A 27,378-nucleotide genomic window follows, 5' to 3' on the forward strand; every position below is an offset into this window, starting at 1 on the left:
AGGCTGTACGGATTTCCGCGTTTGTGCTGGCTGATAATGTGGAAGTTGTATGGGTTTCCGTGATTACGTTGGCAGCTTTTTGGCATTGGTTTTGCACCAGATGCTTTTGAGTTAAAAGGCTTTTCATGAAAAACTGCTTTTCAGGCCAAGGGCCTATAAATATGAGGTTAGGGCTCATTCTCTGGCATGCTTCCTGAAGAAGGTGCAGAGTCTGGAGTACCGGCTTGTACTGTGTTGATGCAATTTAAAGAAATACCGAAAGGGGCGCCAAGGTTTGGGGCCAATAACTCTGGGTGGAATTCTGTCACTCCGTGTCACGTGTCCTCTCTCTCTCTCTCTCAGTTCAGTTGTTATTGAAGTGCTAAAAGTCTATTTAGTCTGTTCTTTTTTATTGGCACGTGGTGCCCGTCTTGTGACAAGTAAGCCACGATATGCCTACATCGAGATGCATCTGGGGGTGTCACATAGAACTTGGCTAGTGGCCAGAGTGTCTATATCACGTCTGTCACTCCCAGCTCTGCTGTGTGGTGTGAAAACTCAATAGCCTTGGCTTATAGCCAATCCAAAACTGACTGCAGCGTCCACTCAATGTGATCTCGGCCACACACTGGAAAAGAAAAGCCAATAGCTGTATCCAACGCCTGTATGCCCCTGGCTACCAACAAGACCACCTGCGCTCAGAAGCAAGCTGCATCGAAGTCACAAGAAGGGTCACCGAGGAAAGGAGTAAAGCTGTAGTTGCAGGCATCCCAGCGTCGACAAATGTCAAAACTGGGACGTTCTAGAGCGACTGTTGCAAAAGGGGAGGCCTGAACCAAAAGTGGTGTCCTTTAGTAGGGTTGTCCCTCCCGAGCCGCACGGTTCGTAGCGAAAGCACTACCAAGAGAATGACGGGCTGCCGAAGACTGTCCAGTCCCCTGTGCAAGAGGGACGCGAGCTGGGTCAGGAGAAGCGTCTGAAGCCTTATTGGGGGGGGGGGGGGGGGGGTTGGTGGTTGCGAGGCTGCGGTGGCGGGAGGCTCCACTATGTCCTCCTCCTGAAGAGGGCCATGAAATCTGTTCTCGTCATTATCTTCGGAATGGCAAGGTTTTCAGTGCAACTAGGGCCAGTTTGGGGTGGCACAGGGTCATTTTGGCATGTCTGGTTTTTCTGGACAACAGCCAGATGTTGCACCTCTGATGCAAAATGTTAATGGCCAAGATATGCCGACCATGTTGCAGACTGTTCCCTATGACAATTTGGGGGCACTGGAGAAGCCGAAAGCTTATAAAGAAGGTGGTGCAGCTGTAAAGTTCAACACTTGAAGTGGCTTCGAGGATAAAGCAAAGGCTTTCACTTTCCTCCAGCAGTTTGATACAGCTTATGCAGGAGGGAATTTTACTTAGGCCTCTAAGGTCAGGAAAGCTATCACTTTCTTAAAGGATAATGCGCTTACATGGTGGACGACATTGTTAATGCAAGGACAGGCACCCGCCACTTGGGTTTACTTCAAGCAAATGTTTGCATTTGCGGACACAGAAGAGTTTTATATCATGCCATTGGAAGGGTGCGATGCGCTACTTGGAATTCCCTGGATGTTCAGAGTGCATGGCGTGCTGGATGCCTTCGGCAAGACGATCACCCTTCAGCATAGGGCAAAACTCATGTTTTGGATGTAAAGCTCAAAGGGGAGTCTGTCCCTATTGTATCTGCTTCTGCTATCACTTCTGTAATAAAGAATCATCTTTCTGTGTACTTGAGTTTTGCACGTGATGTCTTAGATAATTGTCAGTCAAATTTATTGGTGTTAGATAAAGAAAGGTCAGCATTCTTGCAAGAGTTTAGCGACTGTTTTTCTGATTCATTACTGTCGCAATTGCCGCCAGAGAGACCTGAGGACCATCGGATAGATTTGGTGCCAGGGTGTGTCACCGTGTAGCCCACCAAATAGACCTCCGTACAGGGTTAGTGCGGTGCAGCAGAAAGAGATTATGGGCCAGGTTGAGGAGTTATTAGAGAAGGGGCTGATTCAGCCTAGTTCTTCACCTTTTTGCTTCCCCAGTGCTCCTAGTGCAGAAAAAGGATGGCTCATGGCGCATGTGTATTGATTACGTGCGTTGAATAAAAATACCATCAAGAATAGGTTTCCAATTCCTCGAATTGATGATATTCTCGATTGTTTAGAGGGGGCTGCAATTTTCAGCAGGATAGACCTTAAGAGTGGGTACCATCAAATTTGTATAAGGCCAGAGGATGTGCACAAGACTGCGTGTAGAACGACATTTGGTCTTTATGAGTTTCTAGTGATGCCGTTTGGTTTAGCAAATGCTCTTGCCACGTTCAACAGAATGACGGACCAGATTTTCCGCTTGCATCAACAGTTTGTTGGGACGTTCTTTGATGACATGGTAGTCTTTTCGAAGAATGAAGAGGAGCATAGGCGTCACTTGACCATCGTGTTGGTTTCGCGCAAGTTTTGGTGTTATGCTGTTGAAATTTGGCCAAAACAGTCGGTATCTAGCTGGATACAGGTAAAGGATTCCTAGGACTCTACTTTGTAATTTACCCTCTCAAAGCATAAAGAAATACCGAAAGGGGCGCCAATTTTGGGGCTTACAGGTTGTCGGCGTCTGCTCGGAGCATTCTAGCTTCCGAGCCACGTGTGTGCTTAAGTGTTAATTCCCGTCACAGGTTTCCTTTGTACGTTCTCTCTGTGTGTGTGAAACCGGCCTGTTCAATCCAAAAAGGGCGGTAGACTTTACTTCAAACCTTGATTTAGCTTTCACCCATTATTAGTCGTCTATTTTACCTGTACTTTCAAGACACAACAAAGGGGAGAGGGATACAGGCTGCTAGATTGCACCTGTATGAGTAGACAGACACCAGATTGGTCCCTAACTTAGGCGCCCCTTTCGGTATTTCTTTATTGTTCAAAAGAGGGAATAAACGCTGTGGTTCCTACAAGCTGCCCCGCACAAACTCGGCTGAATTTCCACTGTTCCAGCCCGATTTCGGCAGCATAACTGTACTAGAACCCTTCACAGTCAGTATTCCCACGCATTGAATGACTTCCCCGACGCATACGGGCACTTTGCAAAACCTGGCGAGAATCTGCAGCACGCTGAATTCTCTGTTTTCAGCCCTGAAAATGCGCCAGATCACCTGTACAGCGGTCCCCTTGCGTCCCCGAACCTCCTGGGGGTATTAGGGTCCGTTTAGGGCCAAAACCCTAAACCTGCAAAAATACACAGCAGGCTGTAATTCACTGTTTCGGGCTCCGTTTCGCGTGCCGGTCGCATCCGTAGCAAGTCCTCGAGCTCCCGCACCTGTAGGGCTACTTGCCCTTTGAATCGGACGAGATTTCTGGCGTGAAACCTCTCTGAATTCACCTGTACCTGCGGGGGAATTAGCCACTAGCTAATCCAGTACCTGTGCAAGAGGCTCTTGCCTCGGCAATCGCGCATGAACCCACACAACTGTACATTGGTCAAATGAAGAGCCCACTAGAGGGGCATAACATACTGCCAAAGGGGAGAGAGAGGGCAGTGCGTAGCGTGCAGGGCATCACTCCTGGCACCGCACTGTTCATAAAAGGGAAAGCAAGCACTCCATAGCTCTTAACCTGTGACAAATCTGAAAATGAGGCTCTCTCTCCTTCAAATTCAGCGCCACTTCTTGTTGCATGAGGCAAGTGCACCAGAAGGTGCCACTTGGCACATTTATAAGCATTTTCCCATTTCGGGGTTGCCGTCTAAAAATATCCCAACCGGTTGCCCAGTTGGCTTCACGGCAGAGTAAGAAAATGTTCCCCTTGTCATTCCGGAGATAATGACGTCAACACATTTTCAGGTCCCAAAATAGCAGTTCCCTAAATTTTAGGAGATGCTGCCATTGTATCTTTCTAGGTCATCCGACCCTCTTTGTACACTGCGGCCACATCTAGAATTGAAATGTAGCCTCTATAGCAAAGGATTCCACTTTGGCTAGTCAATGACCCCACTTGGCTAACCATAGTCCTTGTCCAACCTTAGTGCTCTCTTGCCCTCAGGCCTGGACTCCCTCTGGACAGTTCCACACTAGCTATGCAATGCAGGGCAGTTAGATGTCCCGAGGGGTGTTTCCAAAAAGTGAAAGTAAATAGATAATAAGAAAGAAATCAACAAAAAGGATAGATAGTAGTCACACGCTGGTGACATAACCCCCTCTTGAAATCTCAAACGTCCTCGTTTGCATCTATGTCGTTCATGCTCCTAGTCAACACTGATGTATTCAACACCTGTCGACACATGTACGACACATACATGCTCATTGTCAACCCTGGTGTATTCAACACCTCGTCGACTCATGTATTACCTGCGTGTGAACCCTGTCCCAATGACATAGTGGTAGCTTCGCACTCTGCCATTGCTTGAGTCACTAACTTTCCAATGACAAAATGGTAGCTGCACATTTTGCCACTGTCTTATAGTACACGTTGGATCCCCTAACACTTTCGAGCATACCCAAACCGACAGTTTAAGAATGCAGTTACACATGTACTCTTCAATAGAAGCAATCACTGTATCCTTGACAAACTGACAAGAAATACTCACTTCTATAGCACTAACGAAACTTTTGGACATTCCATAAGAGCAATTGCCAAAACTGACAATCTGTACAGCTCTAACATTCATGTAACAGGTATTTGATTTGAGCTCACTTTAAATACCGTGTACATCATTTGTTTCAGAAGCCATTGTCACACTGTCCATCCATTTAGCATCCATTGGTGGATAGTTTCTGAACTTTTCCAAGTAACGCCTAGCAACCTTGCCTTTCACTTTCCTTTCTTTGTGTGCCAAAATCTGTTCAGGGACCAAGATCTCGTCAAGTTCCTCGACTTCCGGCTGATCTTCAGCTGGCATATCTTCTGGCACATCACCCACATAGGGTCTGAGAAGACTCACATGAAACGCATTGTGAATCTTTCAACTGTCAGGCAATTTCAGCCTATATGCAACATGACTGATTATGTCGCACACTTGAAAAGGCCCATAGTAACGCATGCTGAGCTTTGGAAACAGTCTTTCCTTGCCCTTCATCTTCTTTAACCTTGCCTTTTCAAAGCGTAAAAGCACCCAATCACCAAGTGAATATACCACTTCACGACGGTGACGATCAGCTGCTTTCTTTTGCTTTGCCTGAGTCCTTTCTAAGGCCACTTTGACCTTCTTGTACATTTCATCCATGTCCTGAACATACTTATCTGCTTCAAATATCTTGTCCTTTGTATGCAGTATGGGAGGAACTTTCTTGCCACCTTCAACTATCTCAAAAGGTGCCTTGCCAGTTGATGAATGCACTGTATTATTGTATGCATACTCCACCAATGGCAAATAGTGCTCCCACTTTCCTTTATGCTCTGACACATAGCACTTCAGCAGATCTAGGACAGTAGAATTTGCCTCTTCTGACTGCCCATCTGTTTGAGGATGAAATGACGAAGAGAATTTAAGCGTGGTGCCCATATTCTCAAACAAGCCTCTCCATAACAAACTTGTCATGCGTGTATCACGGTCGCTAACAATCGACTGTGCCATGCCATGATACTTGAAAATATTGCTCATAAACAAGCGTGCCATCTGATCTGGCTTTATCTTCTTCCTGACAGGAATAAAATCTGCCTGTTTGCTAAATCTGCAAATAATGGTCCAAATACCATCGTTTCCTGTCTGCGTTCTCGGAAGATCAAAGATAAAATCCATAGCAATACTTTCCCATGGTTTATCTGGAATAGGTAGTGGTTGCAATAACCCTGGTGTCTTTTGCCTGTCAAACTTGACCTTTTGGCATATTAGGCATTCTCGCACAAAGGCATCCACATCCCTTCTCAATGTAGGCCAATAGAAGAATGTCTCAACCGCTTTAACTGTAGCATCGATACCACGATGCCCTGCATACGGTGGGACATGACTCTCTTCCATAACTTTGCGTCGCAATGGCTTTGTGACACACAATCTGCCATGCATCATCATGAACCCGTCTTTAAGAAGATAGTGTTCATGACGTTGTCTATCCATTAGTTGCTCGAAGACCCTTGCAAAATCTTCATCATTTGCATACTGTTCTCTCATATCATCAAGTTCATGATGATAAGGAATCGACACAGCTGAAATTTGTGGCTTTCTTGACAAGGCATCAGCCACAACGTTCTTCTTTCCTTCCACATGCACAATCTGAAAATGGAACATGGACAAGATATTTGCCCATCGCATATGCTTCTCAGATAACTTTGTTTGTGTCAAGAAGTATCGCAAGGTCTTATGGTCCGTTTGGACAACGAAATCTGCACCTAGCAGGTAGTGTTTCCAACTTAAGAGCGCATGAATCACAGCCAGTAACTCTTTCTCATAGACCTGCATGGTCATCTTTGGCCCTTGCAAAATTCTGCTCTCATAGGCTACTACCCTGCCATCTTGCATTAGCACTGCACCAATGCTACTACCGCAGGCCTGTTCAATCCAAAAAGGGCGGTAGAATTTACTTCAAACCTTGATTTAGCTTTCACCCATTATTAGTCGTCTATTTTACCTGTACTTTCAAGACACAACAAAGGGGAGAGGGATACAGGCTGCTAGATTGCACCTGTATGAGTAGACAGACACCAGATTGGCCCCTAACTTAGGCGCTCCTTTCGGTATTTCTTTATTGTTCAAAAGAGGGAATAAACGCTGTGGTTCCTACAAGCTGCCCCGCACAAACTCGGCTGAATTTCCACTGTTCCAGCCCGATTTCGGCAGCATAACTGTACTCGAACCCTTCACAGTCAGTATTCCCACGCATTGAATGACTTTCCCGACGCATACGTGCACTTTGCAAAACCTGGCGAGAATCTGCAGCACGCTGAATTCTCTGTTTTCAGCCCTGAAAATGCGCCAGATCACCTGTACAGCGGTCCCCTTGCGTCCCCGAACCTCCTGGGGGTATTAGGGTCCGTTTAGGGCCAAAACCCTAAACCTGCAAAAATACACAGCAGGCTGTAATTCACTGTTTCGGGCTCCGTTTCGCGTGCCGGTCGCATCCGTAGCAAGTCCTCGAGCTCCCGCACCTGTAGGGCTACTTGCCCTTTGAATCGGACGAGAATTCTGGCGTGAAACCTCTCCGAATTCACCTGTACCTGCGGGGGAATTAGCCGCTAGCTAATCCAGTACCTGTGCAAGAGGCTCTTGCCTCGGCAATCGCGCATGAACCCACACAACTGTACATTGGTCAAATGAAGAGCCCACTAGAGGGGCATAACATACTGCCAAAGGGGAGAGAGAGGGCAGTGCGTAGCGTGCAGGGCATCACTCCTGGCACCGCACTGTGCATAAAAGGGAAAGCAAGCACTCCATAGCTCTTAACCTGTGACAAATCTGAAAATGAGGCTCTCTCTCCTTCAAATTCAGCGCCACTTCTTGTTGCATGAGGCAAGTGTACCAGAAGGTGCCACTTGGCACATTTATAAGCATTTTCCCATTTCGGGGTTGCCGTCTAAAAATATCCCAACCGGTTGCCCAGTTGACTTCACGGTAGAGTAAGAAAATGTTCCCCTTGTCATTCCGGAGATAATGACGTCAACACATTTTCAGGTCCCAAAATAGCAGTTCCCTAAATTTTAGGAGATGCTGCCATTGTATCTTTCTAGGTCATCCGACCCTCTTTGTACACTGCGGCCACATCCAGAACTGAAATGTAGTCTCTATAGCAAAGGATTCCACTTTGGCTAGTCAATGACCCCACTTGGCTAACCATAGTCCTTGTCCAACCTTAGTGCTCTCTTGCCCTCAGGCCTGGACTCCCTCTGGACAGTTCCACACTAGCTATGCAATGCAGGGCAGTTAGATTTCCCGAGGGGTGTTTCCAAAAAGTGAAAGTAAATAGATAGTAAGAAAGAAATCAACAAAAAGGATAGATAGTAGTCACACGCTGGTGACAGTGTGTCTAAAGTAAAGTATTTTGGGTGAAAGCCAAAGCCTACCGCCCCACGGGCCGGTTTCAGCATTTGTCTTTTGGGACTTAATGCAACAGGGTTAGGTTTACCAGGCACATACTCAATCAAACCACCAAATTGCTCAAAAAATTGTGACCACCGTGCTTGGCGTTCACTCCAATGTACACTAGGCATAGTTCTGGAGCCACTTGAGGGCTTGGTGATCTGTGCGAACTGTGAACTCTCTACTATGTAGAAAATGCTTACAATGCTTGAGAGAGGGAATGACAGACAGAAGTTCTTTGTCATAAATTGAATAATTCATTTCTGCACTATTTAACTTCCGACTAAGAAATGCAACTGGATGGCCATGCTGCTGAAGCATAGCTCCTATGGCGACATTGCTCGCATCTGTCCATACCTCAAAGGGGTCGTCCCAAGAGGCAAGGATGAGACACAGCGCTTAGGTCACCGCAACCTTGAGAGCTGCGAAATCCTCAATGGCTGCTTCGAGCAAATCCACCCACTGTCGGCGAGTTTTTACCCCTTTCAAAACATCTGACATGGGTGTGGTAATGCGTGCAAAATTCTCTATATGCGAATTATATGCTTGGCATAAACAAGAAAAGAACGCACATCATATGCAGTTTTGGGCAAATCCCAATTACGAACATGTTCTACCTTCGCGGGATCGAGCTTGACACCTTCTGCAAAAATGATATAACCTAGATAAGTGACTCAGTGAGAAAAAAGGCAGATTTCTTAGCTGCAATGTACAACTGACACTCATCTAAATGGGCTAAAACCCTTGCTACATTTTTTTCAAGTTGTTTCCACAATGCTGAAAAAATGAGAATATCATCAAGAAAGATAAACACACACACACCAACCATATCTCCCTGTGCGAAAGGCAGTCTTGTAGATGTCGCCTTTGAATACCCTTACCTGATGGTATCCACTTTTGAGATCGACCTTACTGAAAACCTTTGCCCCATTGAACCTATCCAGGATATACTCAATGCGAGGCATCGAAAACTTGTTCTTGACGGTCATCTTGTTCAAAGCCCTGTAATCAACACACAAACGAGATGAACTATCCTTCTTGCGGACAAATAAAATAGGAGCAGCAAAAGGACTTACACTAGGACGTATGAATCCTCTGGCCACCAACACTGTGAGTTGCTGTCACCAGGAGGTGTATTTTTCCTGTTGCCTTCCGTAAATAAGTATTAAATATATTTATTTTATTTTTACTTGTTTGTCTTGGAACCCTTGAAAAGGTGCAAGTGGACATTGCATGGCCAGTGTGAAACGGCTGCAGCCAAATGGGTTTCTCACATCGGGGATCTAGGTCGGTCAGACAGGGACTGCCCGGGCCAGTTAGCACTGAATTCTGATGAGTATAGAAGCTCGTGTGCGCCAAACTGGAATCTGGGCCACTCGTCAAGTCACTGTAACTTTATAAGTTGAAAGGGGCCAATAAATTAACCCACATTGTAGATGTTGGTCAAATGGTAGTCTTCAATGATGGTCAGGAGACCGATAGGGACGCCATGGAAGCATCTCCTAAAATTTAGGGAACTGCTATTTTTGACCGGAAAATGTGTTCGCGTCATTAGCTCTGGAATGACAAGGGGAACATTTTATTGCTGCCAAGTCAACTGATGCACCAGTTGAGATATTTTTAGCAGGGAAAGCCCAAACTCGGAAACTGGGCGACGTGTCAGCCTGTGAGCGATTCTGCCACTCTGGGAGGCAAAAACGAGCTGCATAGCAACAAAGGGGGTGCCATTTTCAGCCTCAGGTGGATTGTAGCAGGTACAGAAGCTATGGAATGCTTACCTTGCCCTCTATGCACAGTATGGTGACGGGAGTGATGCCCCGCACTCTACATACTGCTCTCTTTCTCCCCTACGTACAATATGTTATGCCCCACTAGTGGGCTTCTCATTTGACCTATGTACAGTTCTGGGGGTTTATGCGCGTTTGCCAAGGCAAGAGCCTTCTGAACAGGAACCGGATTAGCTAATTGCTAATCCCCCACAGGTACGCACAGTTCCATCACGAAAGATTGCAAGTTTGGAGAGTTTTCTCGCGTGAAAACTCGTCCAATTCACAGGGGAACTGTCCCATTGCGTGCGGGAGCCCTTGGGACACGCGTAGGCGTGTTCGCTCCGCTAAAAACGATCCGAAATAGGGAATTACAGCTTGCTGTGTTTTTCTGTAGGTTTAGGGTTTCGCACCTAAACTGCAAGGGAACATCGGGGGAGCCTCGTGAGAGCCTTGGGATGCGTGTACAGGCTTTTGGGCTCCCGGCAGTGAAAAACAGAGAATTACAGCCCGCTGAATTTCTGTGACAGCTCACCAGAAAGCTTCCAGATATCGAGGGAATCCGTCCTAGACAGGTGTTTTTGACCTACAGGGGTTTTTGCGCCGTTATGCTATTGAAATCCGGTCGAAAACCTGCGTTTTCAGCCCTCGCCAGGTTTGGACAGCTTTGTGAAAGCTTGTGCTAAGTGGTCGGATTGTCTACCTTAATTTGAATAAAGAAATACCGAAAGGGGCGCTAGTCTTTGGGGCCTACAGGGTGTCGGTCTCGTGTGCGCAGTGACATTCTAGTCGCTGGACGCAACTGTGTTCTCTTCCCTTCTCAGTGCTCTGTGTAAAGTTAACAGGTAATTGAAATAGTACCGCCCTCTACGTTGTACGGGCCGGTTATAGTTGCCGCTCTAATTCTTCTTCTTGAGTCTTGTTCAAACGGTAGGGAGCCTTATTGATTGGTTGTGCTCCCTCCGTGAGTTCGATGCGATGGTTCTCCAGCCGCTCGGGAGGGAGACGGGGTGGAAGATCATCCTGCAAAAAGAGGTGCTCATACTTGGTAAACAAGGTTGAATACCTGTTTGGGCCTTAATGCTCTGGGTAACTGGAGAGGCATAGATGAATGCTGCTTGCGCTCCTCTTCGTATCTCACGCTTCGCTTGCACATGAGAAATGAGAGGTAAAGAATGCAGACCCTCCTCACCACGAATGATCATGGGAGAGTCACTTTTGGCATTTAGAGTGAGCGTATTGTCGGCCCAATCAATGAGAGGGTTATGCTCACGAAACCATCTAATGCCCAAAATCATATAACATCTTGAGAGAGGAGACACGACAACGGAAGGCATCTTGCTGAACAGTGAATAACACATCAAGGCACTCTTGCGTAATGCGAGAGTCCATACCGGGAGCGAAGCCCGACACCTCGAGAGGAGTTGTCTGGCTAACCTCTAGGCGGGCTCTCTCTACATGAGAGTCACCAATCACATCATGCATACTACCTGAATCAAACAATATGACAAAACGTTGACCCTTCACATGACCATAACATTTAAGGAGAGACTCATCAATGTGTGTCAAAAACATGTGGAGACTCACATTGGTTCACTAAAGTGCTTGTGGTAGTTGTCGGTACTTTGGGTTCTTTGGGTGGTGCTGTCTTAGGACAAGCTTTCTTTATATGACCCTTGACGTGACATTGATAACATCGACCTTCCTTAGCATAAATGACTTGTTCTTTTGGCGTTATGTATCCTCCTATAATTCCTTGTGCAACTTTTTCATCTGGGGTTAGCTTAGGTTTAGCAAGTGTTTTAACGTTACCCTTAGATTTATTTTGAGAGTTCTTTTCCGAAGGAGTATAGGAAGATTGGCTAGAAGAGTTACCATTCTTACCGTTCTGTGAGTTTTGAGGAGTGTGAGAGGTAGTGTGAGAAGACTTGTTCTCCTTAGGCTTTCCTTTGTTGTGCTTCATCTCGTGTGCGAGAGCAATCACTACCGCCTTGTTGAGATCCACAGGGTCGAGTACATCACATCAAACTTGATATACTCGTCCAACCCGAAAAGGAATGCCTCTTTGCGCTCATCATCTGATTTGCCTAATTAGGTGCCGAGCTGCAAAACACGGTTAGAGAAAGACATGACTGGCATACCATTTTGCTTGAGATTGGGCCAATCTTTTTTCAATCGCGCTAAGTACTGAGGTGGCATAAACAGCGCCTTGAGCTTGTCTTGGAAGTCGGCCCAATTGAAAGAAAGGGACACGCTTTCTTCGACTTCCTCTAGGTGCACGGCCAACTGTGCCTCTTGCCATGCGTGATACCGATTAATGGCATCATCGGCAAGATACATGGTTGCCGTCAAAACTCTTAGTTGTCGCAAAGCAAGCATTAAATTGATGAAACCAAGAATGAATACCATTAGCATCCATCTTACCGTCATACTTATTGAATGTCAACTTCTCAGTGACTGGATTGTTGGAGTTTGCATCTCTACTTGTGCTAGCTGATGAACTGCCTACATCTTTGACCGGCTCGGATTTCGAGGTGATTACTTGTAGGACCAACTCTTGCATGCGTAGGTCTCTCTCTGCCTCACGCTCTAATTCGAGGGCCACTTGCCTTTCTTCGGCCGCTATGCGTTGAGTTTGCGTGCTTACTCACGCTCAAGCTCCATAGCTGCCTTTCTTTCTTCGACCGCCAAGCGCGGCGCATTGCGACTCTTGTTGTAGCATCATGTCCATCATCGACTTGACCAAAGCCTCCATAGGATTTGGTGCAACCCGTGGTGTAGATGGGGAAGGGGGAGGATCGGAAAAAAAATCCTCCTGGTAAGGAAAATTCTTCGTCACCAACTCCACTCTCATCACCTATCTGGAAAGTCGTGTGCAATCCCCGTTGCTTCTTCACCCGTGTGAATGCGAGAGAGGTGGTCGGCAAGGACATGATGTTTGCCGGGCTTGAGTACCACTTCGAAATCAAATTCTTGAAATAACAGTAGCCATCGCTATACTCGACCTTCAACTTGCGGCTTGTTGAGCAGATAGCGCAAGGCATGGTGATCAGTAATAACTGTCAAGTGGACCCCTAATAAATAATGCCGAAATTTTTGCAGAGCATACACAATAGCTAAACCTTCTCTTTCAGTGGTGCTATAGTTGCATTCGGCCTTGGTGAGTAGGCGACTTGCATAGTGAACATGGCGATCCAGGTTGTACTCCTTACTAGGCTGAGTCAGCACAGCCTCCACAGCGAGTTGACTGGCATTAGTATGCACATGAAAAGGGAGAGACCAATTGGGAGCTACTAGGATAGGCGCTTCTGTAACCGGCCTGTTAACTTCAAAAAGGGCGGTAGACTTTACTTCAAACCTTGATTTAGCTTTCACCCATTATTAGTCGTCTATTCTACCTGTGCTATAATGATACAAGAGAGGGAAATTGGTCAATTGAAAAGCCCACTAGAGGGGCATAACCATAAAGAATAGGGGAGAGAGAGAGCAGTGAGAGGTGTGCAGGTCATGACATCCTGCACCTCACTGTACATAGAGGGTAAGCCAGCACTCCATTGAAGCTCTCCCACCTGTGACAGCACTCAAAAAACGAGCTCGCAACTGAAAATCACGTTTTTGCCTTCTCTTTAAGTAGTAAACTAGCCTCAGAGTGCCAAGTGACACTCATTTGTGCATTTTCCCGCTTTAGACCCTCAGGTCTAAAAATATCTCACCTGCACCCTCTGTTGACTTGGCCACAGAGTAACAAAATGATCCCCATGTCAAACTGCACGTAATGACGCGAAGACATTTTGCCGTCCAAAAATAGCAGTCCCTAAAATTTAGGAGTTTCTGCCATTACATTCTTCTAGGTCATCCGACCCTCTTTGTACACTGCAGCCACACCCAGAACTGAAATGTAGCCTATGTAGCAAAGGATTCCGCTTTGGCTGGCCAATGACCCCACTTATGCTAACCATAGTCCTTGTCCAACCTTAGTACTCATTAGCCCTCAGGCCTGGACTCTCTCTGAACAGTTCCACACTGGCTATGCAATGCAGGGCAGTTAGATTTCCAGAGGGGTGTTTCCAAAAGGTAAAACAAACGAAATTCCCCAAAGAAAGAGAAATAAACAAAAATGGAATTGCCACTGGTTGGTGACACTTCAGTAAGGCGTTTTTTGAGGTATGCAAAAGCTTCAGCCTCTGCTTTTGATCATTGAAAGGGAACAATAGCGCTGGTTAGGCGTGTTAAGGGTTGAGCCACCTGTGCATACATGCGTGTAAACCTGCGATGATAGCCTCTGTGGCCTACAAAGCTCTGCACCCCTTTTTGGTTGATGGGAGGTGGTAACTTTAAGATTGCCACGATCTTCTCTGGGTCAAGTGCTAAACCTTTAGCAGACACCACATGGCCTAGAAGTGTGCCGTCAGTGACCAAAAAATGACATTTGTTAGGATTTAGCTTTAGGCGTGTCTCTCTGCTCCGGAGGAAGACATCAGAGAGCTGAGCGAGGTGTTCCTCTAGATTTTCCACTGGGGTTGAACATTGAGCACATGAGAAGGTCGAAAAGTCGTCCATGAAGATGTGAAGATGATCCGTAAGCAGAGGACAAAAGATGAGATATACCGCCCGATTGAAAGAAGGTGGAGCGTTTTTCAACCCAAAAGACATTCTAGTGTAGATAAAAATACCCTAGGGAGTCACAAAGGCTGTTTTCAGCTGATCACTTGGATGGATGCCCAACTGATTGTATCCACTAAACCCATCCATGAAACTGTACAAAACATGCACTGCTACATCTTCGAGCACACGCTCAGTGAAAGGTGTGGGGAAACCATCTGGGATAGTTACCTTATTCAGCGCGTGGTAATCTACGCACATACGAATTTTATTGGATTGCTTCTTCGGCGCTATCACCAGGGTGATAACCACTTAGAGTGCTCCACAGGTACAATGATCCTTGCCTCTTGCATTCTTTCGAGCTCTGACTTGACAGCCTCTGCAGACTTTGGGTTGAGCTTATAAGCTCGGCCTCTGACAAGCTTAGCCCCTTCAACCAGAGGGATAGTGTGGAGACCCAATTCTGGTGGGATCCCTTCCAAATCCTTGTAGAACCAAGCAAAAACATCCTTAAAAGAGTGAATAAAAGAAACTACCTGATCAAGTAATGCGGGATGCTCCCATAACCAAGCTGCTAAGAGGACGTGCTAAGGGTTGTCAGGGTTGCCCATGTTGACTTTTTTGACAGGGTCAGGAGGTGTAACTGTGGAGGGTACCTCAGAAGTTGAGAACTGAGTTGCCTCTTGGCGCTTCGAGACTTCACGTGCTGGTGTTTGATCGATTGGAAACTCCGCATACTCTTCTTGTAACCATCCTGGTGGAAGCTTCTCGAAGGGTAAATCTTCTGACACAGATATAATCGAGTGCTTTTGAGGGGGGGAGGCGTCCGACCTGGGAGATGTTAGAGGGAGGGGGGAATCATTGGCGAGTTCATGCAGAGGAGATTTTTTCCCCCATCGGTGATGTGTTATAGGTTCCCCGAGACCGACGGCTTTTATCAGAGGAACATTTGAATCATGAGAATTACGGACTGACACACTTCTTCGACTGGTACACTGTCTGTTGTAGGATTTGGGACATTGGTGTCCGCCTGAGGAGCTGGGAGAGAGAGTGTTACTCGCGCAGGTGAGTTTTGAATAGAGACCACATAGCATGGCATCGAGGCGGTAGCTTCCAACCACTGCAGCAGGTCTTCGTCAGACCCGTCAGGTGGGATGGGCTGCTCAGGGTCGGGGTTGGACTGTACTGACAATGAGCTGTGATGGACCACTGGATCCACACCTCCTTTCAAGCCGAATTGGTTGCATGGGGGAGCCAGGAGTATGTATCCACATGGCATCGTTTTCCCAATCATGAAGTGCCTTAGTATGCCGCAACCATGGTCTACCAATCAGCAAAGGAAATTTTTCCTCCACCTGAGGAAGACTGACCACCACAAAATCCAAGCTAAATGTGAAGTCTTGTACCATCAGAGGCACCTTCTCTACTATGCCCACAGGGTAGACCGTCCTCTTTTATGCTAGTGTAACAGTGAATGGAGCTGGCGGGTAGGCTGCAGACCTAAGGCCAACATAGTAAATTCTGGCATCAGATTGATCCCAGATCCACCATCCACTATGACGCCTGAGAATTGATGCTCAAGAACAGACACAGTGAGACGAGGACTTTTGTAGTCGGTGAGGGGAGCAGCTGGATATGAAATCATGTAGGACTCCAAGGACTGCAAAGGTAGGTGCGCGCCACTAGGCCCTGCACCAGGGTACAGAAACTAGATGATAGAAAGGGTGTCACTTCTAAAATTTGCATCAAGGCGAAGCATGTCGTAGAGTGACACTTGCTGAAAAGTGTTTTTTTAGATAAGACTCTGCTGTGGGCTTGTTTCCTTTGATTAGATCTTGCTCTGGTATCTTAAGCTTCTGCAAGTCCTCTACTACTTCCATGAAAGCACCATCAATATTTGATAGAAGCGATGTAGGTTGGCTCTTGACACTACCTGCTGGTTTGTCAGCTACTAATGGAGTTTGACTCATTTGTGTGACAGGAGATGGAAAAATTGGACTGCCAGGGAGGCTGAGGCCAAGAGCAGCTCTCTGTGTCCGTGTGAGCACATGAGCCGGCTCTTCCACTTGCTTCAACCCATCTCGAGAGGCAACTACAAGAGTGGAAGGCGAGGCCTGTGGAATGGAACTTATTGTGATGAGGTTAAGCTTCGGGAATGTAAACTCCTGTTGGTTCTCGTTTGTGCTTGCAGATGTGGATGCTCATTGTTTTGGACAGTCCTTACTATAGTGATCCTTAGCTTCAGGACAATGTCGGCAACAAGGGGACCCTTCTGGCAACGGACATTTGCTCTGATAATGTCCATACTCTCCGCACCTGTAGCACAAAATTGGCCTATTGGAGGGGCGAAGTGTCTCTGCCCTTGCTGCATGGGACCAGATGTTGACGTGTAGAAGCTTTGGGGGACTGAAGGAGTACTAGCATGATAAAAGCTGGCAGATGCAAAGTTGTTGTGCATACCTTGCTGTATAAGAGGTGTTGTCAGCAGAGGTGGCAACGGGTTTTCATGGCCATAGGGTGAGACCATGTTGGATGCAGGTGCTAGCCCTTGTTGGAGAGGACCTAGACTTTGTTGAATTTGCCGCAATCCCTTGATATAGTAGCAATCCTTGTCTTCGTGCCTAGATTTTTCGCAGAAGTGGCAATAAGCTCAAAGGGGACAGTCCTGTGGAGGATGCCCGGGAGAGCGACAAGAGCTGCACCATACCATAGCTTTAGTCTCCTGCTAAGACCGAAGCTGTTCTAGCTCTCTCTTGATTTGATCCAAAGCCTCGAGATGTGGTGGTTTCTCTTGTCTAAGAGAGATTGATTTCTCTTCTTGGAGAGTGCGTTGTAGTTTTAGGGCTTCAAGTTCTTTGCGCAAAGAAGTCAATGGATCAGCAGGAATTTCCAAAAACATAGAGGGAGTCTCTATGAAACCGGCCTGTACTTTCAAGAAGGGCGGTAGGCTTTAGACTTAAACCTTATTTGCTTTCACCCATTTAAATTGTCGCCCACTTTACCTCTACTTTCAAGACACAACAAAGGGGAGAGGGATACAGGCTGCTAGATTGCACCTGTATAAGTAGACCGACACCAGATTGGCTCCTAACTTAGGCGCCCCTTTCGGTATTTCTTTATTGTTCAAAAGAGGGAATAAACGCTGTGGTTCCCTACAAGTTGCCCCCCACAAACTTGGCTGAATTTCAACTGTTCTGGCCCGATTTCGGCAGCATAACTGTACTAGGACCCTTTACAGTCAGTATTCCCACGCATTGACTGACTTTCCCGACGCATACGGGCACTTTGCAAAACCTGGCGAGAATCTGCAGCACGCTGAATTCTCTGTTTTCAGCCCCGAAAATGTGCCAAATCACCTGTACAGCGGTCCCCTTGCGTCCCCGAACCTCCTGGGGGTATTAGGGACCGTTTAGGGCCAAAACCCTAAACCTGCAAAAATACACAGCAGGCTGTAATTTACTGTTTCGGGCTCCGTTCCGCGTGCCGGTCGCATCCGTAGCAAGTCCTCGAGCTCCCGCACTTGTAGGGCTACTTGCCCTTTGAATCGAACGAGATTTCGCGCGTGAAACCTCTCCGAATCACCTGTACCTGCGGGGGGATTAGCCGCTAGCTAATCCAGTACCTGTGCAAGAGGCTCTTGCTTCGGCAATCGTGCATGAACCCACACAACTGTACATTGGTCAATTGAAAAGCCCACTAGAGGGGCATAACATACTGCCAAAGGGGAGAGAGAGGGCAGTGCGTAGCGTGCAGGGCATCACTCCTGGCACCTCACTGTACATAGGAGGGAAATGAAGCACTCCATAGCTCTTAACCTGTGACAAAACTGAAAAATGAGCCCTCTTCCTCCTAAATTCAGCGCCACTTCTTGTTGCATGAGGAAAGTGCACCAGAATGTGCCACTTGGCGCATTTACAAGCATTTTCCCGTTTCGGGGTTGCCGCCTAAAAATCTCCCAACCGGTTGCCCAGTTGACTTCACGGCAGAGTAATAAAATGTTCTCCTTGTCATTCCGGAGGTAATGACGCAAACACATTTTCAGGTCCCAAAATAGCAGTTCCCTAAATTTTAGGAGATGCTGCCATTGTATCTTTCTAGGTCATCTGACCCCCTTTGTACACTGCAGCCACACCCAGAACTGAAATGTAGTCTCTGTAGCAAAGGATTCCACTTTGGCTAGTCAATGATCCCACTTTGGCTAACCATAGTCCTTGTCCAACCTTAGTGCTCTCATGCCCTCAGGCGTGGACTCCCTCTGGACAGTTCCACACTAGCTATGCAATGCAGGGCAGTTAGATTTCCCGAGGGGTGTTTCCAAAAAGTGAAAGTAAATGAATAATAAGAAAGAAGTCAACAAAAAGGATAGATAGTAGTCACACGCTGGTGACACTCTATGTGAGGGGGATTGGTGAACAGCTTCCTAGCCCCCTCTATCCTAGTAGCAGCTGCGATGAACTCCTGTTGAGTGGCGTCGGGTCAGAGACTCTCTCGGAGTTTTTGATGAGAAGTTTTGGGAAGCGCCTTCTCTACCCACTTCTTAACCATAAATTCACCGGGTTGCTGGGGAAGCTTGGCAAGCAGAGACTTGGTTTTCGTCATAAGTTCTGCAAACGTCTCCTCTGGCTGGAGCACCATGTTGGCCAACTCATCCAAAACCTTCTCCTGATAGTCACCTGGCCTGAATGTTGCACATAACTGTTGTCTTAAGGCTGCCCAAGTTGCAAAATGGTTCTCTGCAAACCAGCTGTACCATTTGTCTGCTAAGCCATCCAAGGTAGATGGAAAGAGTACCAAATAAGCATCCTCTCTATTATGACCAGGACCCCTACAGAGAGATACAAACCTCCTTGCATGGTCGTCAGCATCTTCAGAAGAGAGTCCTTTGAAGGTGGGGAACTTGATGTTCACCTTGGCCAAAACACTTGCCAAAGCCTCCATGGCTCCTCTGAGCCTGTTGCTCAATAGCCTGCTGTAGTAGAATAGGAGAGAGCTTTACTGGAGAAGGTGATTTGGAAGATGTGGAACCTGATGAAGGAATGGGTGATGTATGTGGAGGTATAGGTGATGAGGTTGATGGACTTCTACTAGGTACCGAAGATCGTCTTCTGTTATAGTACTTCAGAGGGCTGAGTAGTGCGCTTTGACGCTCGACTGACCGCCTTGTATGTGTCATGCAGTGACCACCAATCCAACCAAGCTTTGGGCAAGAAAACCTTGAACTGGCTGAAGACTGGTCTAGACTCTAGTAGACCAAGCAAGTGACTAGACCAGGCTGGACCAGGACTAGACGAGGTTGGACTAGGGACGAGGAGGACTAGACGAGGGTTGAGGAGAACTAGACCAGGGACGAGGACTGGTTGGACCAGGGCGAGAGATGACTAGGGCGAGGGAGGACTAGACCAGTTGGACCAGGCGAGAGGAGAACAATGCAAGGCAAGGTAGGCGAAGCTAGATAGACCCAACTAGCTTCAAGATTTGTACCTCACAGAGTGAGATTTCAGTTGAGGTCCCACCGTGATCGCCAAAATGAGAGCACCTATAGCGCAAATATTGTGTCGTGCTCTCTACAGTGGGTGCTCCTCAGTGCAATGTGCGAAACAATCTCACTCAAAACAACAGACTGAAAACAGGAAACAATAGACAACAACTGATCTCATAGAGACACAACAGCAACAATAGACCACAACAAATGACTCGACTATCTCAAAGAACTGATACAGACTCTGGCATGGCAACACACTCAGCTCCAACCGAGGACTCTCAGGTACAATGGGGTGTCGAGGCTCAGATGTGCAGGGATGGTGAATAAGTGCTCTGTGTATATACTCCCTCTAGACGACTACGTCTGACCATATATGAAGATAATGATGCTAATGACCCAAAACGACTACTCATATGTACAATCATAAAGAGCACACCAACGGCTCATAAATGTCCAGTCAGCTAAGTCTATCTCCAAACTGAGTGGTGGTGACCTGGCCACGATGTCCACTAGACCACCGTCGGTACCCTGCCACGTATCACTGCCCAGCCCAGAGGGTCCGTCCATTGTGAACCAGACCAACTGTCCAACTGTTTGTCCTGTGAAGTGACACTGTAGCCCTGCTACAATGTCACATCATATCAAATAGCATAAGCATTCTTCTCTATAAGAGTCCTTAAAAAAAAAAAAAAGTTAAATTCCTAGGCAATCAAAGTCTTTGTGATTGCAAGGTAGTGCAACCTTGGTATTATCATCTATCATGTCTGCAATAGAATATTCTATAGATATAAGCTAGCTATGTTGAGGTCATAGATGATTCTCTCTAAGGAGAAACAACATTGAGTTCAAGAAGTCATAACCATTACATTATTTCCAGGAATGTTGGAATTAAACATTTGAAATCTTTCACTTCTTAAAACAAAGTGAATCTGTAACTAAATAAATAAATAGATGAATAAATAGAGCAAAGTCCTGAACCCAAAAAGCATAAGCGTTCTTCTCTATACCTTTAGAAAAAAAGATAAATTCCTAGGCAATCAATGTCTTTGTGATTGCAAAGTAGTGCAGACCTGGTATTATCAACTATCAGAATTCATAACCGTTACATTATTCCCAGCAATGTTGGAATGAAACGTTTGAAATCTTTCAGTAAGTGAATCTGTAAATACAAATATGAATAAAAAACAAACAAATGAATAAATACATATTACTCTATGCTCAATAGAGCTCTCTAGTTTGTGTTTTGTGAAAAAATATTAGTATTATGTGATTGCTGAATTTTTCAGGTGAAGACGTTTTACTACATTCTAACAGGTACTGGGCACATTTGCTGTAACATGTTTGCTGGTGTTTTTTACCAGTCTCTCATTGACCTTCTACAGTCATGGTTTGGAAGTGGTAGGATTTGCCACACGCTTTTGCTTTTTCAAGATCTCCTTGTGTCAAGTACCCTTTCTCCAGTAAGTAGCACTTCATTGTGCTTTTTTGTGAAAGATTTAACACAGTGTTTCCCTTTAAGTCAAAGGTTTTCCCCGTTTTGTTTAGGAAGATGCAGCATATTTGTTTACCTATGCTAGGATGCGACTGACTCCTGCTGCCATCTCTGCCACCTCTAGTGGCCACAGCTTGAAAAAGGTTTTTTCTCGTGTGAACTCCTCTGCATCAGCTCATTTGAGGGTTAATGCTTCTGAAATCTCAGGAAGTGGTCAGCAGAGTCCATTGCGAGAAGACTCAGGTGATCAGGGCTTGGAAGTTTTTACACCAAGACCCTTGCAGCGGGATAAGTGGTGGCGGGACCATGATGGGTTCCTCATCACTGATGCATGGGGAGTAGAGGCACAGGGAATGAGTGCCATTATTCCGACTGTCTGGCTTCACCAATCATCTGAAGAATGCATGCAACTGGTTGCATATCAACATAAACAGTTGACTGTTATCATGCTAATTTCAGTAGTGCATTTGGCTGCTGATATAGACGGATCTCATGTGCTTAGAAATCAAGTTGTAGACAAGGTTAGTTTTCTTGTATGCAACAGGGATGTGTTTCCTTGATGATGGGAAAAATTTCTCAGCGCTCAGTCATTGTTTTGAAACAGGCATCCAATAGGCTGAGTGTCCTTGAAGAGCGAATATCTAGGGATTGGGGAGGTATCAATGCCAATCATGTGCCGGGATACCGTTATCTTTGGGTTGACCATGATAGCAGAGTCTCTAAAGCTTCACCTGGAAGCAAAATAACAACCCTGACAAAGGTGATCAAATTTCTGCATCACATTGGCTGCCCTGTGTTACCCAAAATGTATACTAATGATGTTTTTGTGCTAGGACTCTCTACTATCCCTCGACAAGGTCAGGGCTGAGATTGATGCTGCCAAGGCAAGATCTGACAGAAAGGATCCTGCACAATTTCGTGAATTGGAAACGTGTGTGAGGACACGAAGCAATGCGTGGGTGGTTGTAAGAATTCGTGGGAGCCATGAGCTTTACATTGTCCTTGAGCGAGCCAGTGAAACTCTGTTGCTCACTGCAGAAGCCACAGAAAAGTTTAGTCGGAGGTATAATAACTGGTTGTAAAGATACTGCTCAGCGAGAACCCTTGTTCTCCTGATACTTTCTGATAATAAACAACCATCTTTTGCAGGCATTGTGATGGCATATTTGATTCTGACTGAGTTGCAACTCTTTTATTTGAGATCTGGAAACTTTGTGAGTTCAAGTTTAAATACTTTCTTGCCAATCCCTACTGATGCAGCTGGAAAAATTCTGATGTTTTCCCTTGTGAAATTTGACAACATGCAGAATTCAAGCCACATTAGATTACGCATGCTGCAGATGATGGATTCTATCGAGGCATACTTGCGTGTCAATAAACTTTATAGCATTCCATTTTGAGCATCAGCAAGGCACTTCACTCGAAAAAAAGCAAAGTAGTGGGCAGGCGCACATAATTGAAGCAGCATCGTGCCCGAGATTTCGAATTCCCATTGAAATATGCAAAAATCTCAACAGGGTGCGAACAAGGAGGTAATTCACATTGTAGGCACATATTTGAATCGAACAATGTGATCCAGGAAAAAATCTGTGCTGCCATGCACCATATTTACTAGGCATTTCTGCTATCCCATACACAGTCAGTTGTTGCTACTTATGCTTTTAACTTTTGTTTGATACCATAACAAAAAACTCGTGTGTAATTGCTAGGTATCTAATAGAATGCTATGTGCATTAAGATTAAATAACAAAGTGCCTTTTACCAGCAACCAAAGTATTTTCATTGTCTCTGTAGACATATCCTCACAGAGTTGTGAATCTTCTAGACAATGTATTTCGTATGCTTATAAAAAATCAGCAAGGCCCAGGAAAAAATGGTAAGAGTATCATTTTATCGTGTATAACTTTCAATTAATAGAAAATGGTTGAAAGAGTAGTAAATTATGTTAGGTCATGGGTTCAAAAAAGAGATATCATGCATTCTTTGTATACATTCTTTCTATACAAAGTGAATAAGTGCTTTGATATAATTTTAGGAGCCTCAAATAGCACTAGAGATAGTAAGTTTCGATGGCTATGTGACCTACAACTCGGAAATTCTCTTAAATTGACAGCAGTTGGCACAATAGAAATATTTTCTTATTTGATTCATGGAGTACTAGATTAGGCATAACTTTAAACCTTCTTGTACATGCTTGACAAGGTTGTATGTTGAGAATTTTTTTTTTGATAAATTAGCATGCTCATTTTGAAAATTTGACAATTTATAAGATGTATGCTAGGTTGCAGTCCCAAAAATTACTCCTTTTCTCTGTTTTAGCTGATAAATTCACTTTATATCATATTTTTGCACTATTATGAGTAAGATTTTAGGAGCATTTGAAATTCAATCTCTTCAACAAGTTATAGGCATATTTGCTGGGGTATGTCCTCTCTTATGAAAACCTTCTCTACCTGTGTAATGGCCTCTACATCATCTCATGAACATAATGATGTCCAACTTGGTGTATTCTCTCTTTAGGACGCATGGAACCTATCATCACGATTGGCTAAGTTCATGATGATGAAAGGCTTATGTCCTCTCTCTCTTGCAAGTATGCTAATCAGCCAACCTTTCGCTTTCAGTCCATTGACTCTCTCTCTCTCTCTCTCTCTCTCTCTCTCTCTCTCTCTCCCCCCGCCCCCCGCCAACGACCGATGCTAGAATCCCATCGACCAGTCTAGAATCCCATAGTATATATCTTTGTTCTGTTATGTTGTTATTTTGTTACTCTTGACTTTGTATCAGATCCACCACATTGTAACTTTTTGGTCTCATAGGTCACTTTGGCCTTTTGAAGACGTTACTATAACATTTCATTTCATTTCTCTCTCTCTCTCTCTCATTGTCCATTGTGCCTCACTACAAGTATTTATCCAAGTCGGTAACTACTCCTATACCTTCAATTGCTTTGCGTAACAAGTGTCTATTCCAAATTTCTCTTTGTATCACGAGTTAGTGATCCATGTGGCCTTCCCTCAAAGTCCCCCTCCAGAGCTCTTTTTGTAATGTTAAGCTTATCGGAAGAAACCAACCATATTGTTTGCATTTAGCTACCTCACAAACAAACCCAAATATGCAGAGAGAGAGAGAGAGAGAGAGAGAGAGAGAGAGAGAGAGAGAGAAGTGCATTGGACGAAGATAAAGGTGAAGTAAACAATGCCTTGTATTAAGTTTATAGTTATTATGCCTTACGCATATGGTCATACATAAATCAGCAAAAATAGCATGATAAACTCTCTTAGGATATTTTAAGATAGCCAAGAATCTTTTGAGGTTCCATCTCGTCCATTGCCCATGGTATCATTTCTATCCACTCTTTTCATGTCTCATTTTCAATTGTGCTAATCAATTAACCCTTATCTTTGTGCCCTTGAGTTTATCATTGTTTATTGTGATGTTAAACTAGAAATGCAACGTTGATTCGTCTGCTTACAAACAATGACAATGTTCTAAAACTTTGAAAAAAATAGCCATAACGTATCGTAAAAGTTTGAATCAAAACTTTATTTTGAGCTACCTAGTGTTATACTCTGCCGTAGAGAAATTTCTTAATATTTTTCACCTTATGATGCAATTACATTATGGGCAACATCTTTAAAGCTTTGTGTGGCTTCACAAGATAAGTTCAAAGTAGTATATAATGAAGGGCTAAGCAGAATAAGCCATGTGGTGGGATGCGGACTTTGTTGCATTTGTTGTGTTAATGCTCTCTTGAGAGTATATAAGCTTCTCAGATTCATCAAGGTATATAAAGTGGACAAGGGGTTATGTGTTGAGATACAAGGTTTGTTGCATCTCCTGTGTGAGCCTCCTCTTCATGTCATGTGCCTATGTGTAAGCTATCTACACATAACCTATGTGATTGTGCATTTGTGCCACCTATTGTACTCTCTTTAGTTTTACAAAAGAGAAAACTTTGTACACACAACATCATGAAATCTCTTTTTGGTAACAAATTTCTTTGCATATAGTTAAGCTCTCTAATTACATGTATTAGCCATGAAGAAATCACAAGATTATCCATCCTAATCTGTAGCAAATGGCAACAAAGCTTGCAAGGTCATTAGCATTTCCGAGTCACTATTAGATCCCTAGTCCAATAAGCATCTAAGCATTGCTTGATTACCAAGCATTGGGTATATCCTTTTCTTACTTCCTTGGGCCACTTCCCTTCTTGTCTAAGTATCATTAATTATTGCAAGTTTGCGTAGGTGCATTGCATGAATCCCTTCTATGCCATATCCATTAGACCTCTCCTACCTCTATGTGATTGATAATCGATCACCCCTATTGCATTAATTTAGTAGCATTGATTGTTTGCGATAGTAGCCTTTGCACTAGCTCTTTGCTGAACCATTAATCACTCTCTTGACTTAATTGATGTCTTAATTAACTTGTGGGATTAAGGATCCTTTTGTGCACTTATGTGCCAAGTTTCTTCAATTTCTTGCCTTTTTTTAATGTGTTTTTTTTTGGGGATTCTTGCTCATCATTAATGGCTCATGATGATTGTTTGATTATGTGTGCCTTTTGCCCTTAGAAGGAACTTTTAGCACACTAATTAATCTTTGGATTTGGATGTGATTAAGCTTCCTAAGAACACCTTTAAATTTAGGTGTGTGGTGTAGGTGTGCTTTGTGATAGGCAAAAGGGTTACGCCGGACTTCTATGTGGTCAAAAAATTTGATTGAAATCCAAGGGTTGGTTCGGACAGACACGACAACTAGGGGATTGGCTTTGATAATGTATGCAAGCAGTCAATCTAGCCTCCTGCTCATTGATCGGTCACCGTACAAGGCTTCTATGCTCCTATTCTCTCTCGGTTCACTCATTGATGGACCCCAAGCGAGGCGATATGCTCAATAAATTGTCCAACGGGTGTGTCTCTGGCTTTGGCTCCCCCACAGACTTTGTATGCCTCAAAAGCCATTGACTTTTTAAGGCTTGTTTCTCATGGTCCCTTAAGCCAACTTGAAGTCCCTTTGGTGCACAAACCAAGCTACCAAAGGCTCCTTGCCCATGTTTCCTCACCCAAAACCTCTAAGCTTCAAAGTCAAGGTGTGTTCCTCACCAGCTAGACCTCTAAGCTTTCCATGGTGTATTTCTACGTAAAAAGACCATAACAAGAGCTTCGCATAAGAGTAAAGGAGAAATATTCTTCAAGAGTTTATGAAAATGGTTATTCTACAAAAAATTGATCTTGAAGTTATGGTCACCTTGGTGCATGCCAACATATTTGTGAGTATGCCGCCAGTTTGACCTCACACACTCTCACGCAATGTATGTATACATTCATGCTTTTACATCTAAGCCCACCATTTTTAGAGGATTAGACAATGCCAACCTAGTTATGGTAAGATCATCGTCAAAGGCTACCCATAATGTGTATGCCATGTGGACACAAGCATTAGTTATCTATGACACACCACCCATGAATGCATAAAAAAATACCAACAATGGACAAAGATCAAGCAAACAATGAAGATCAAGACAAAAAACAGGACAATCGACAACAAATTGTAGATTTGTGTGGGGGAGAAACCATTCCTCATATTTAACAATCGAAATAGTTTTGTGTATGTAAGCAATCTAATGTGACCAACCCTCATGTAGGGAAGGATTGTACAAGTCTCTCCTATCACACAGGGTGTAGACACACAATCATACGCCACCTCAACACAAGCAGGTGGAGGCACTCGTGTGTCTCACCCTTTTGTGTATTTTGGGGGGAGGATTATGTGAGTGCTCTATGTGCAACAAAACGTCAAGGGGAGGATGTGCATATGCATAAGCAATGTAGACATAACCCATCTAATATGTGTCATACGGAATGTGATGTGTATAATCTAGTCAATCCTAAGAGGTGGAATGCTTAGAATCTGCCACCTTTTTTACTCTCTCTAGATCTACAAAACAACAACCTTTGTGCACACAACATAATGAAATAATTTACTCTATATTTGGAAAGAACTTTCTTATTAAGTTTGTGTATATAGTTAA

General features: G+C 44.8%; 1 protein-coding gene across 3 annotated transcripts in view; it reads left to right on the top strand.

Annotated features, from left to right (window-relative positions):
* Positions 1-23,109, top strand: part of LOC147432043 (vacuolar fusion protein CCZ1 homolog B-like) — a 91,225-nt gene extending 68,116 nt beyond the window's left edge. For 2 of the 3 annotated variants that reach the window (XM_086491851.1, XM_086491853.1), the window contains 6 exons: positions 21,206-21,304; positions 21,390-21,857; positions 21,941-22,096; positions 22,170-22,399; positions 22,486-22,550; positions 22,644-23,109. In XM_086491851.1, the coding sequence (XP_086347977.1) occupies positions 21,206-21,304; positions 21,390-21,857; positions 21,941-22,096; positions 22,170-22,399; positions 22,486-22,516 (984 nt within the window). In that variant the 3' untranslated portion in view covers positions 22,517-22,550; positions 22,644-23,109. The remainder of the gene's footprint in view (positions 1-21,205; positions 21,305-21,389; positions 21,858-21,940; positions 22,097-22,169; positions 22,400-22,485; positions 22,551-22,643) is intronic. The other variant, XM_086491852.1, reaches the window with a different exon arrangement.
* The last annotated feature ends 4,269 nt before the right edge of the window (positions 23,110-27,378 follow it).

The sequence above is a fragment of the Adiantum capillus-veneris genome, chromosome 20 (assembly GCF_014529385.1).
Source record: "Adiantum capillus-veneris isolate H3 chromosome 20, ASM1452938v2, whole genome shotgun sequence".
Taxonomy (NCBI): domain Eukaryota; kingdom Viridiplantae; phylum Streptophyta; class Polypodiopsida; order Polypodiales; family Pteridaceae; genus Adiantum; species Adiantum capillus-veneris.